Source organism: Rhinolophus sinicus, linkage group LG07, assembly GCF_036562045.2.
Source record: "Rhinolophus sinicus isolate RSC01 linkage group LG07, ASM3656204v1, whole genome shotgun sequence".
Taxonomy (NCBI): Eukaryota; Metazoa; Chordata; class Mammalia; order Chiroptera; family Rhinolophidae; genus Rhinolophus; species Rhinolophus sinicus.
This window is the reverse complement of record NC_133757.1, coordinates 104,338,423-104,352,234: the sequence shown is the minus strand read 5'-3', so window position 1 is coordinate 104,352,234 and position 13,812 is coordinate 104,338,423. Positions and strand designations below refer to the sequence as shown.

At 44.2% G+C, this 13,812-nt stretch overlaps 1 protein-coding gene across 2 annotated transcripts in view; it reads left to right on the top strand.

The window, feature by feature from the left end:
* The first annotated feature begins 4,434 nt into the window (after positions 1 to 4,434).
* Positions 4,435 to 13,812, top strand: part of TMEM131L (transmembrane 131 like) — a 145,672-nt gene continuing 136,294 nt past the window's right edge. The window contains exons 1-3 of one of the 2 annotated variants that reach the window (XM_019722355.2): positions 4,435 to 4,636; positions 5,339 to 5,409; positions 12,448 to 12,491. In XM_019722355.2, coding sequence (XP_019577914.2) covers positions 4,513 to 4,636; positions 5,339 to 5,409; positions 12,448 to 12,491 — 239 coding nt within the window. In that variant the 5' untranslated portion in view covers positions 4,435 to 4,512. The remainder of the gene's footprint in view (positions 4,637 to 5,338; positions 5,410 to 12,447; positions 12,492 to 13,812) is intronic. The other variant, XM_019722360.2, reaches the window with a different exon arrangement.

Genomic DNA, 13,812 nt, shown 5'->3' with positions numbered 1-13,812 from the left:
GATGATTGTTTAGTTTCATGTTTGTTTTATTTAAAAAAAGACTTTTTTTTTCCTTTCACTTAGGATTATTTTCGGCTGTAACAGAAAACTTGACTGCAGTAAGGGGTGACTTTTGCTTACAAACTATCTAAAGGCAGACAATCTAGCAATTCCTTAATTCCATCAAGGATCCAGACTTATTCTGTCTTTCTAATCCATCATCTTCAACTAATAGCTTTTTCCCTCTGGCTTGCCTGATGGCTGCAAACCTCTGGGCATCACATCTATATTCCAGCAGGAGGAAGGACACAAAACAAAAGACCTGTCCTTGCTGAATCTATTCCTTTTCATCATGAAAACAATAGCTTCCTTTGAAGCCATGACAGTAGAAGTCTGCTTATATCTCATTGATCAGAAGTGGCTAAATAGCCATGCCAAGTTGCAAGGGAAATTAGGAAGATGACTTTTTTTTCTTTCATTTGTGTATCATTCATTTAATCATATTTAAACATTTAGCAGGACTTGAGGCATCCTGTATAAATCACATTCTAGCCTCCCTTCAAAAATATTTGCTTTAATTTTTAAAAACGTTCTTTAATTAAAAATTTAAAACAACTTAATTTTAATTTATGTACAGTAATATTTATCCTTTTCACTGTATAGTTTCATGAGTTTTGAAATAGAGAGAAAGATGACTATTTTTAACTGTGACTTCTCATGCTCCCCCAAATTGTTTGATGTTCCTATAATAGAAAAGGACAATTGTTGAAGACAACAGAATAGTTTGAGAAAGGCAAGAATTCTTTTTTTTTTTTTTTCCGGATTCCGTAGTTTCTTTCTTTTTTTTTATTGGGGAAAGGGAACAGGACTTTATTGGGGAACAGTGTGTACTTCCAGGACTTTTTTTTTTTCCAAGTCAAGTTTGTTGTCCTTTCAATTTTAGTTGTGGAGGGTGCCGTTCAGCTTCAAGTCGTCCTTTCAGTCTTAGTTGTGGAGGGTGCAGCTCAGCTCCAGGTCCAGTTGCTGTTGCTAGTTGCAGGGGGCACTGCCCACCATCCCTTGCGGGAGTCAAACCGGCAACCTTGTGGTTGAGAGCCCACTGGCCCATGTGGGAATCGAACCCACATCCTTCGGCGTTAGGAGCACTGAGTGCCAACCCCCTGAGCCACCAGGCTGGCCCAAAGTCAAGAACTCTTATCCAATGCACTGAGGCTTCCTGAGATAAGATGAAATGGAATAAAGTCAGATAGGAAGGGTCCCCTCCCCTGTGTCAAGGGAACAGTTTGCATCTCAAAAGTACCTGAATTAACCACTAGGCTCTACTCTACTCAAGAACCATGCCCTCTGGGCATTTCCTCCCTGGTGGTTCCCAGCCACGATGGTGGTGGTGGTTTGATGCAACACTTGATTTTGTTGTCACAATTGGGGTGAGGCCCAAAACAGATGGATAGATAAGCCAGCAAACAGCTGTTATATGTACATTTTCATTAATCATTCCCTTTTCCAGCATGCCTGAGTGATAAATGATATGATAATGAATGATAATAGGTAATTCAAATAATTAAATATCAGTATCAAATTACCTTGTTAATGAAAGGTCTGGCAGGGCCCTACAATGTGAATACACGATGATATCATTACTAGCATTTATTGAGCATCTATATCAGATGCTTTGCATAAATTATCTCATTTAATCTTCACAGCCACCTTGTGACCTGGTACATTGACTCTTCTCTGGAGTACATACATATAGGTGGTGTGGGCTTGACACTTCACTGTCAATTTTACGCAGGATGTGTTAAGATGTAGTAACAAGTGTAGACTTGCTTGGTGTTCACCTGTACTCATTAAGAAAAAAAGAACAAGGGTAAAGTAAGTCAAAAGCATGGTCAATGTCTTGTATATTTAAAATAACTAGATTTCATCAATTTTAGGTGTTTTTTAAAACCATTTTAATTTACAAGGCTCTAATTTAAAATTGATATACTCTAGTAGATATCTCCTTAGTGCCTCTTCCACGCTTTGCTCTTGTGTATAAAATTTGTATATAATGTAAACATTTTCATGTTTACATTAAGTTGTTTTCAGTTGACATTATTTCATACATACTTCTCCATAATTCTGCCACTATAACTTGGATATTTCTCATCTGTTCTGGGCTTCAGTTTCACCTATAAAATGAGGCAGTTGGGCCATTATTTAATAGCTAAAGTTTTTGCAGCTCTAATATTCTGTGACAACATACTATCTACAGGGGAATAATGGGAATAAATATAGCACAAAAGACACAGGAGTCTTTGGAGAACAAGTTTACTTCAAAACATAGATGCTACTTCATGGGCCATAACTTTCCTGTTGTTCATGAGTCAGCATGAAAAATACCTCCAGAGAAGGCTAAGTAGGTCAGATTTATCTAAGAACACAGCTGTGTAATCCTGCGCCCTTCTCCAACCCTTTGGCACTGCAGATACGTGGTTCTAACTTTTTGAACAACAGTCAAATAGCACTACCCACTTTATCAAGTCCACAAGAGTACAACGTGAAAAATCAAGCTGGCCTTTAAAAGACTTCAGTATGAGAACAAAATAGAGCCTTATTTATAGATTGTCCATGGCTATTTTACGCTTTTATGTCATTTCCATTGATTCTGTGATACTGGTTAGTGTGGGAAAGACTTTTAGTAAAAAAATTAAAATTGTTTAAAAATTAGTAACAATGTTTTGTACCATGACTTTTTATTAAACCTGTCTAATAAAACCTGTTAAGCCATCAATTTTTGCTTGCTTTCTTTTCTAAGTAGTATAGTCATAAGAGGACTTAAAAGTAATACATATTGGGCTATGTGTTATTTTGGGCTATGGAAGTATTCTTATCATAAGGGGTCCCCTTAACCAAGTGGGAGAACCTTCAGAGCCCAAGGGGCAAATAGAAACCTAGAGAAATGACATGAAGAGAAAAAAGGGACCCACTGGGATGGGACTGGGGCTTCTTGAAAAAGAAATAAACAGGCTGCCAGGGAACATAGGGAAAAGGTAAGGAACAGAGAAAATTCCGGAGGTGTGCAAGTTAGATAATGCAAAGTGAAGTGTTTTGTTTGTTTGTTATCACATAGAGGTCTTGTATTTCTGCTAATCTTCTTAAATGTTAAGTCCTGGCCAAGCAATTAGGCTATTTAACGTTGTTTATAGTTCTGTCCAGACACAGTGTGGAGACTGGGCTCACAGTACTATATTATGTCCCTAGCAGAGAGAGAGGATTCCTAATTGATTTAGTCCTTCTCTGGCATCTGTCCTGCTATTCGACCACCACTTTTCCATTGTCTAGACTGTAAGGCACCAGAAGCAATTAAGTGAAGGATCAATGTAAGCAGACAGGTGTGCCCGGGTCACTTCCCTTCTTTATTCTACACTGCTCATATTCTCTGAATTTCATACAAGCTACTCTGGAAGCAGCAAATTAACGAGAGAAAAAAATCTGCAGATTGCTAATACTTCCAGGTGATGCAAATTGATTGGCAAAGGCATGATATTAAAAGAGATCTCGATCTTAGATGTGCTTTTCGGTTCTAGGAATCAAAAAATGGGGCTAGAAAGTGTAGTTCCTAATATTGCTTATATTATCCTGTTAATGTTAGAAATAGGCAACTTACCCTCGTCCTGGCCCCCATCATGTTTCAGAAGGGGCTGGCTAAATTTTGCAACGTGAATCCGAAGGGGAGTATTTGCAAGGTCCTTGACGCAATAACTCCCCTAGGAAGAGGCTTCCCCACCTGTCACAACCTGGACCGTATCCACGGAGGGCGCCGGGCGCACACCACCGCCACGCGGCGCTGAGGTCAGCCTCTCCGGTCTTGGGAGAGCTCTTTTTATTCTAAATTACAGACTTTGCAGCCACCGGATATCCTCGCTGCAGAACTGGCAGCAGCCATGTGGCTGCACTCGCGTTTCCTGACAACCACTGCATTATTTCCACTAATACCCTGTCTCAGGCCTCCAGCTGGGCGACTCTTCACTCCTATCACCCACTGCCGACTTCCCTGCCCGATGGCAATAACCCGACTGTGGCCCGTGCACCCAAACAAAGCGAAAACTCTCCGAAATTTACTGAAATCGCACTTGGCGACAGTGGCCTGATAGTCTCTCCCGACAGCTCTAAGTCACCGCCGCAAAAAGTGCCTGGGCCCCGCAGATTTGGGAGAGAAGCCGAGAGCGCGGCGGGGCGGGGCAGCAACCATGTGCCCCGCGCCGGGGTGGGGCACCCGCGGCCGCTGCGTTCGCATTGTCCACGTTCCCCGCACCCCGCAGCGTTCCGTCCCCCCTCTATCTGTGGCGCACACGCGCGCAGGGCGAGCGGCGCGCCCCGGGCTGAAGCTACAGCAGCTGCGGCGGCGGCGGCGGCGGCGGCGGGGGCGGGGGCGGCGGCGCGGGGCGGGGCGGGGCGGGCGGCGCGGGGGCGGGCCCGGGGCGAGGCAGCCCCGGCGCCAGCAAGCTAGCGGCGAGCGCGGCGAGCACCGAGAGGAGGGCGAGCAGCAGCATGGCGGGGCTCCGACGCCCGCAGCCGGGCTGCTACTGCCGCACCGCCGCGGCCGTGAACCTCCTGCTGGGTGTCTTCCAGGTCCTCCTGCCCTGCTGTCGCCCGGGAGGGGCTCAGGGACAAGGTCAGCCTTGAGCCGTTCTGTTGGCTTCCCCTCTCTACCCTGCCCCCCCACCCCCCCGTCTTTCTTTTAGGGAACTGCTGAAATCTATTAGAGGGCGAGGGGAGGAAAGGGAAAGGGTAGGAGGAGGAAGCGATTGCAATTCTGGGCTGATAACATTTTCTAACCGCGGCGTCTCCTACCGCGCCCCCTCCCCCATGCAAACAGAAAGCTGGGAAATCGCGGGGTTTGGGGATCGTGGCGCGGACCGCTAGCCGCACGCGTCCGGGAGCCTTTGTGCGCGGGCCCCCGGCGCCCCGGGCGCAGCCCCCGCTTTGTGTAGCGCGCGCTGGGGCCCCGCCGCAGCCTGGCTTCCTGCAGCTTTGTTCCCGGAGCCTGGTCGCCTAGGACCCATCCTGCAGATGCCCGCCCCAGATGCTGCGGGATGCGAGCGCAGAGTGGCCCGCGGGGTGGGTTTTCCCCATCCGACCTCCAACATGAGACACCCCCCCCCCCCCGACCCTGCACGCCGTCGCCTCTCAGAGGGGCCGCCGGCTTACACCCGGTCCATTGTGTTCTTATCCTCGGCTCGCTCCTCTGCTGTCCTCCACTTCTAGAAGGAAAGGGAGACTTGTTTTGGTGAGGTGGGTACATGGGTAAAGATAGGGAAACAGGAAGCCTTTACCGTGCATTAAAAACACTCTGTATTTTTTGGTGTCCGTGCAGCTATTGAGCCGTTGCCGAACGTGGTGGAGCTGTGGCAGGCAGAAGAAGGGGAACTCCTGTTGCCCACTCAGGTGAGGACAACCAGGTGACAGGGCGGGGGTGGGTGTGCGAGGGAGGAGAGGCCGGGAGGCCGCCGGCCCCCCAGTGGCACAGGCTCTCGGGCCACTTTGCAAGGCAAATAAACGGTTGGGCCGAGCCTAAACACCTGGCAACGGTGGCCTTCCAGGCCTCCTCCCGCGCCATGTGACGGCGTGAGTCACGCCTGCCCCAAGTTCAGGAGGTGGGAGCTGAGGCCACCTCAGCAGGGCCGAGGCCAGCGGCTGCAGTGCGGAGGGGAAGGGCGGGCCCCTCGGCCAGCTGTGGCCCTGGGTGGGCTAGGGACTTGTGCCCTGTTCTCTAAATAAGGTAGTGCTGTGTGCCTGAGGACAATAGGAATATTGATTTAAAAAATGTTAGTAAGTGGTACTTGCCATTAGCGTTAAGTAGCTGTGGGATAAAGATGTGACTTTAAAGAATTGTAATCTTGGATTTGTTCCAAGTTTCTTTAATTCGTTTTAGAATACACCCTTTTAAGATCTTCAATTTCCGGTTTTGGGTTTTCTCCCCCACTAAATGATATGATGATTGCATGTGGAAAACTAATTCCTAACATTTTATTGGAATCTGTGGCATCATACAGGGTTTACTGCAGCCGTAGACAGTACTGCAAAGCTTTTTTGTTTAAGGTTTAACTTTTAGAAGAAATTCTCCTTGACTGAAAATGTACACATCTAAATATTGTTGATTGTTTTTCAGCAGCGACAGTAGTGACCCCAAGTGCATTTTTTTTCTGGGAAATGGGGAGTAGTTTGAATTACAAGGGAATATTCTGCTGTGTGCCGTAATTTTTAAGATGTTCATTACTTCCCACATTGGTGGCAGCACTTAATTCTATGCTGTCTCTTGTGGCTGTTTAGAAAAACAGGATGTCTCACCGAAACTTCACTGGAGAGGCTATGCAGTTTTACATTTCAATTTTCTTCCTCCTATGCGAAGCTGGTTTTGAGATATTTGGAATATTCATTTTAACCAGGGCTAATGAATAACAGCTTCAAGGCGAAGAGGTGATCTTTAGAGGAAAAATTTCCTGGACCTTCTCTGAAGGCCAGCAGGCTGAATAAGACCAGTCCTTTGAGAAAAAGCCCCAGCAAGATGGGGAGTAAATAGTCTGCCCCTCTCTTAAAAGTTTATTCCCAAATGCATTGTTTTTCCTGATTATAAATAATGTGTATTGTTGAAAGTTTGGAATATACAGAAAGATAAAACAGTCAAAATAGAAATTGTTCATAATCCTGAGAGAACCACACTTAACACTGGATGTATTTACTTTTTAAAAATATAGCTGTATTTGTGTATATCAGAGTTGTTCAGCAGCGGCATTAGTGACATTTTCGGCTGGAGAATTCTTTGCTGTGGGGGGCTGTTCTGGGCAGGGGGATGTCAGGCAGTAAGAGCATCTCTGCCTCTACCCACTAGATGCCAGTGGCATTCACTCCTCCCTCTTGTCTCCTCAGTTGTGACAGCTAAAAATATCTCCAGACATTGCCAGATGTCCCTGGGGAGTAAAACTGCCCGGCGGAGAAGCTCTGGTGTATATCTATATGTATTTGTATTTGCATTTTTACTCAGTTGTAGCCCCTACCTCTTCCTGGTTACTGTTGGAAGCCAACCCTGGCCAAAAGGAAATTATAGACTCGCATTTGTTACAGCATTAGGTGAAGATGTCCCTGTGCTCAGAGGTGCAAATGTCAAGGCCGGTGACAGGATTTTATTTAAAGGCTCGGACGTTCTTTTATAAAACTGTTAATTTCTGGTTTTGTTTTTGTTTATATGTGTAATGCAGTTTGTTTTGGGTAAAGATGTTAGAATTTAGAAGCTGTTTTTCTGGAATACTTGCTATGGAGGCATTTATAGCTAAGTTATTTTAATCAAAGCTGTAATGAAAGTGAAACTTATTCAAAGTAATTTTCTAAACACTCCATCTCTATGTCTATGTGGATCTTTTAGAGACGATTTTACATTACCCTCCATGTACCTGGGTGGAGGTGAGGATATTTATGGACCTATATATCCATATGTGTCTACCTGAACTGCGAACTATGTATGTGCATATGTATCTATTTTAACTACTGGTGTATATATACATACACATACAGTACCGTGTTTCCCAGAAAATAAGACCTAACCTGACAATCAGCTCTAATGTGTCTTTTGGAGCAAAAATTAGTATGATTCGGTATTATATTACATTATATTATATTATACCTGGTCTTATAGTAAAATATGACCAGGTCTTGTATTAATTTTTGCTCCAAAAGACACATTAGAGCTGATTGTCCTGCTAGGTCTTATTTTTGGGGAAACATGATATATATATATACACACACACACATATATATATATGTATATATACATATATATATATATGTGTATATATATGTATATTGCAGATACATAAAAACTACAGAGTTCTGAAGAAAGTTATCTTTAGGGAATTCTTTTCAAAAGATTTTGAATTTTTTTCTGAAAAAGTTCCCTCATGTGTGTCATGGAGTTCGTTGACAAGAGAATATTTATAGGTGTTATTTAAATTTGAGGGTTTTCTGCTTAACTAGCTTGTAGGCTGGGTTCCTTTCATTCAGGAGGACTTAAAGATACCTTCACAAACTAAGATTTTTCAGTTATAGGTGACATAGCATCAGAAGATGTGACGTTAAAAAAATTGAATACTAACATTTGCCAACACTAATTATTTGTACAGTTATCTATTTAGAAATTTTTTTTTTTCCCCTCATCTAATGGGTCTCTAAGTGATCAAGAATTTGAGTAATGCATCATTAGTAAAAACAAATATAACAATTGAGTTTTTGTAAACTGCCAGATCCTCTGGCCAGGCTTCCAGGATTTGACTCCAATCTCTATTCCTTTTCGCTTCTCTGTTCTCAGTTTCTTTATCTGCAAAATGGGGCTGATAACGGTGCTCATCTTGGAGGATTTTGTGAGGATTAAGTGCCTTGAATTTAGTAAGCACTTAATACATTCTGTTATTTTGGCAGTCTCTCACCTGTTCCCTTAGGTTTGGTCATTGGAGAACATGGGACAGCTCTCCTGCTTTGAAGGGGCTGAACCAGTGCCGATAACTTGAGGCTATTAACATGTGGCCAGTTATACAGATAAATTGTGTTAGTCACATCTTTTTGTTATGTACTCTTTCATGTTGTAGAATAGCTTGGTGTAGGAACATAAAAACTGTCCATGGTGATAATGAGAAGGAAGAAAAAAAAACACATGTGGTTTTGTACTTAGAGTTACAGAGTTTTTCCTTTCCTCTGATTCTGTATCACGTGACCATACTTCACCACACTGAATCCAAAGCAGTGATGGTGTAGAAACCAAAGAAACATTTTCGTTAGCTTACTGTCCAGAAGTAATTGCATGTGTTCAAGATCCTGCATTGTGCACTTTCTTACTTCACCTTCAAGGTCAAAAACTGGGATTCCCCGTGATCCACTTGACCTGCTCTGGCCCTGAGGTCCTTCCACGTTCTGACCTTGTCTGCTGCTCTGGTCAGTCATCTGGGATGCTCACTCCAGCCTCACTCTTGTCTGAGTGGACCCAGCACTTACTGGTTAAATGAAAGAATGGATGCTATTGCCCTGCTTTTTGTATAGGGCCAGTTCTCCCTGACTCCTAACTTGGCAGTGGCGCTGTCATTATTTCTCCCTCTTTGAATTTCTTGAGTGTCTGGATTTTCTTTGCTGTATGTTGCCCTAACTAGGTTCCCCATAAGAGGGTTTGGGCTTCTAAGCTTGGTCGCCCTAAGTGGCCACAAGGTTCTGTATGCAGTAGGCTTTCAGTTGTTAGCTCATGAGTTCTTCCTGGTGGAGAGACAGTTGTCAGTGTGTTGTCCAGTTCCTCTATTTTTAGGTTATTCAGTTCTAAAGATGGCAGGCTGAATGCCTTGCGCATTGGTTTCCTAGTATTGTTCAATAATCACATTTTCGTGTTAGTTCTAGCAACAAGAAGGGCAATCTAGAATTTGTGCTTTTAATCCGTTCAGACTTTGCTAGGATGAGAAGCCTCACTCCTAATGCCCCTGGTTAGGTGTGGGACGCGGACACCGGCGCTGCAGGAGCAGCTGCTGCCCGGTGCAGACTCTCACGGGTCAGGTCTGGGGTGGTCGGCTCTGGGGTCTCCCGGCCTTGTTTGTTCATCTAGCAGACACCTAGCATGGACCTGGCCTGGGAGTCAGTGATGAGTAAGGTCTCTGCCTTTAAAAATTGCATGTCTTGTTAAATTTACCCCTCTTAAAAGCCTGAGACTAGGTAACGGAAATTGTTAGAAAGTGAAATAGGAAATGGTATACTGAGTCTACGAGGATTCTTAATTATGGGAGATTCTGTGTTACGTAATGGCATCTTGCTCCAGTCAATGGCATCTTGCTCCAGTCAGTGAATCATTAACTAGTATTTGGAAATCTTTTTGTCATAGAGATTTATTTTTGGTTTAATCATATCCGCTATCAACACAGACAAATAATAACCATCATGAGATGGAATGCTAACGGCATTGTTTAAGTACTTAGCGAGTATTAACATATTAATATGCTAAAACCTGTGAAGTACTATGACCTGATTTTACAGATGGGGAAATTGAGGCAGGGAGTCCTTAAATAACTTGCCCAAGGCTGTAAGAAAGTGGCAGTGGTGGGATTTAATCCCAGGAGGTGTTTAGCTCCAGAGCCCTTGCTTTTGGCCACTTCACTATTGTATTGCGTTTTAGCACAGTCGGGCCAGAAAAGTAGTATTGTAGTAGATAAGGTTCCTGTATCTGAGGGAAATTACTTTCATATTCTGTTTTGATTTAGGAAAATTTGCTTAAATAAAGTTTTAAAAAATAGTCATATCTACTAGTATTTTTAAATTATCTTTATTAAAACGTTTTTATTGAGGTGTAATTGACATATAACGTTATATTAGTTTCAGGTGTACAACATGAGCTAATATTTGTATGTATTGTGAAATGATCGCCTTGATAAGTCTAGATGTCACAGTACATAGTTACAAAAATTTTTCTTGTGATGAGCACTTTTAAGATTTACTCTCATAGCAATTTCCAAATAGGCACTGCAGTATTATTCGCTGTACTTTCCATGCTGTACATTACATCCTCATGATTTACTTAGAAGTGGAAGTTTGTACCTTTGACCACCTTCACTCATTTTGCTCCACCCCCACTCGCCTGGTTGGGGGCAGAATGACAGGATTTCAGTCCTTGGCCTTTGAGAGTGTGGTGTTGCTGGGGAGATAAGGCTGGTAATACCCTGAGATAACATTCAAATGCTGAAATGTAGGAACTGAGAGGAGAAGCTGTGTGTATTGCAGGGGCCCCTTAGAGTTCCGCCTGAGCAGACACGTGACTGGGATGTAGCCTAGAGCCTCCCTCACGTAGGTGAAGGTTCATTGTATTTATGCTGATGTTTTAAATCGGAGCCCAGCGCCTCAGCTGAAGCTTGGTTGTAGAGATTGGGATGGATATATCAGGGTCAGTTCAGGGGAAGCAGGTTGGAGTCTATCTGACTGGCACTTAGGGAACCATGGGAGCTTCTTGAGCAGAGATGAGCACAATGACGTTGGATGCTGGGGCCATACCAGGTGGCTGGTAAGGAATGATGGACGTAGAGGAAGATTGGCCGGGCAGGGTCACCCAGGACGGTTGAAGGCCGAACTCTTAGAGAAGAAAACCCTATCATCGGTGGTGATGATGAGGGGTGCTGATGCTGTGGCCAGTTTGCTGGCAGAAGGGAAGGAGAAGAAAGGACAGGTCTGAACTGTGTTTCAGATGAGTGGGTGGGTCTTTAATGTTTGGAGATGAAGGAAGGAGAGTCGTGTAAGCCCCACTCTAGGGTTTGCCCCGGGGTCAGAGAGTGTGGTGGTACCTTTGAAGGAAGGAGGCTGGTTAGAATAGAAGCGACTTGGCAGGGACCCCTGACGTGGATAAATCTGGTGTCGGCCCTACTTGTTTCTGGGAAGACAAAGTGCATATATCCTGGAGGCATAGGACAGTGGGGCTGGAGCTGTGAATTAGTTCATCCTACACGTGTGAGGGAGCACCTGCCATGGGCTGTGCTGACCAAAACAAGGTGAGTTTTGGTTCTTGTGGAAGGATAGGCATTTACTGAGTGTCTACATGCGTGAGTGAGTGAGAAGTTGGGGCTGGAGATGGGGACTTGGGCCCCATGATTACAAGTGTGAGTTAACATCCAGAGGGAATTAATGTAGAGTCTGAGCCCAGGAGGACGGGCAGTGACGGAAGGAAAGGGGCAGTGAGGCAGTGTTACCAAGAGAGCCAAGGGTCCGAGAGAAGCTGCAGGTTCAGGAAGGGGCCACGTGCCTGAAGCCAGCAGAGGCGAGCTTCAAGAAAGAATAGTCAAGATGACATTCATCAGGCAGATGACAATGTAGTATTTCATGGGACCTGCCCATTACATACTGTTTCTGTTTCAAGACCCCTTTCTTTTTCCCTTCCTGGTACGTGATATGGGGGCTGATTTTTGGCATGGTTAATCTGAAAGAAGATTTTGGAATCACTTTAGAGCGTGATTATTTATGCCATTTATAATGTTTATCAGCCTTTGTATGTTGATGGCAAAGTCTATCAGACATTCATTCATTCAGGGGATTCTGAGCCAAACAGTATGTTTTCTGTATTTGGGAATTTTAAGTATCATTACATTTTACCTTGTGTGATTAAACGGAAACATTAAAAACTGCTCTTGGCGAGAAGTGATGTCAAACTACTTTTGAGATTATGTTTAGGTCGTGATGTTAAATAGGTCGAATATTTACAGTGCGTATATAGGGGATCACTTGGGAAGTTGTGGCTTTTAGCACTGTCATTGCTAGTGTCACTGTTTCTTTCAGTACATCGTTATCAAATGCCTGCTGTGTGGGAGGCACTACTGTAGACATGCGTTACAAGTTCATCACTCCTGCGAGATTTAAAGAACTTTTTTGTGGAGATTTTGTGTTTCTTTGAAACAACTGTTAAAGCGTGTTCTTTTTCAATAGGGTGATTCTGAAGAGGACATGGAAGAACATTCTCCAGAACAGAGGTAAGTAAAAACTTGGGAGCGTATACTTGCTGAACTTCCCTGCCCACTTTGGATGCTATCTGAAGTCTTTGATATGTCTGTGTTTCCATGTTTAATATTATCTGTAATAGACCTTTCTCTTTAGCCTTTGGGGTATCTATATTCTCTAATAATACGACTTTGTTTGGAAATAAGGTTGTACTTTGTTTGGAAATAAGAAAGCTGTTAAATACACTCACATACACTGACCCGCTCCCCCCAACACACCCACGCATACCCACACACACCCCACCAACTTCACTTTTCCCATGGCATGCTTCCACTCTCCATCTTGTTCACAAATATCTACTGAGCATCGACCCCATGCCTGATGCTGGATATACACATAAAACACTGAACAAGACCTGTATTGCTTGTAGTGGGGGAGTCAGGCATTATTGCAAACAAAACAAAATAATTATGCTTTTAAAAGAACTATCAAAAATTAGAGGGCTGTGGTAGAGAATAATGAGGTAGATGGAGCAATCAGGTGAGGCCCCTCTTAGGAGGTAACATTTGAGCTGAGGTCTGGAGGTTGTGCGAAGCCCCCACACAGCAAGCAGATGGAGAATGCTCTGGGCAGAGGAGATGGCAGGTGCAAAGGCCCTGAGGTAGGAACCACTGGCAACTTGGAGAAGGCCAGAGTGGTTTGTGGGGTAGTAAGAGGTAGGACCTTGGAGGCCACAGTAAGAAGTTTGAGTGTTATTTTTTTTACTTTTTTATTGGGGAATATTGGGTCACAGTGTGTTTCTCTAGGGCCCATCAGCTCCAAGTCGTCCTTCAATCTAGTTGTGGAGGGTGCAGCTCAGCTCCAAGCCCAGTCGCCATTTTCAGTCTTTAGTTGCAAGGGGCACAGCCCATCACCCCGTGCAGGAATTGAACCCGCAACTTTGTTGTTGAGAGCTCGCGCTCTAAACAGCTGAGCCATTCGGCCGCCCCTCCAGCAGCTCGTTGCCTTCAACCTAGTTATGGAGGGTGCAGCTCACTGGCCCATGCGGGAATCGAACTGGCCACTCTGTTGTTCAGAGCTTGTGCTCTAACCAACAGCCATCCGGCCACCCTTGAGTTTTATTTTTTTTAATAAAATAAAATACAGTATTGTGTGAGTTACTACAGGATTTTAAGCAGGGGCTGGGCTAGCAAATCAAAAGATGTAAATACATTTTTCAGAGAATACTTTGGTCATGCGGCAGTCTCGATCAGTTGTCAAACTGGGATCTTTGGTCCCTTGGAGGTACTTGAAGGCTCAGTGGTACTGAGGCTCAGTGGTAACTTTCAGGGAATTAGCTTCTAGATTCCCAAC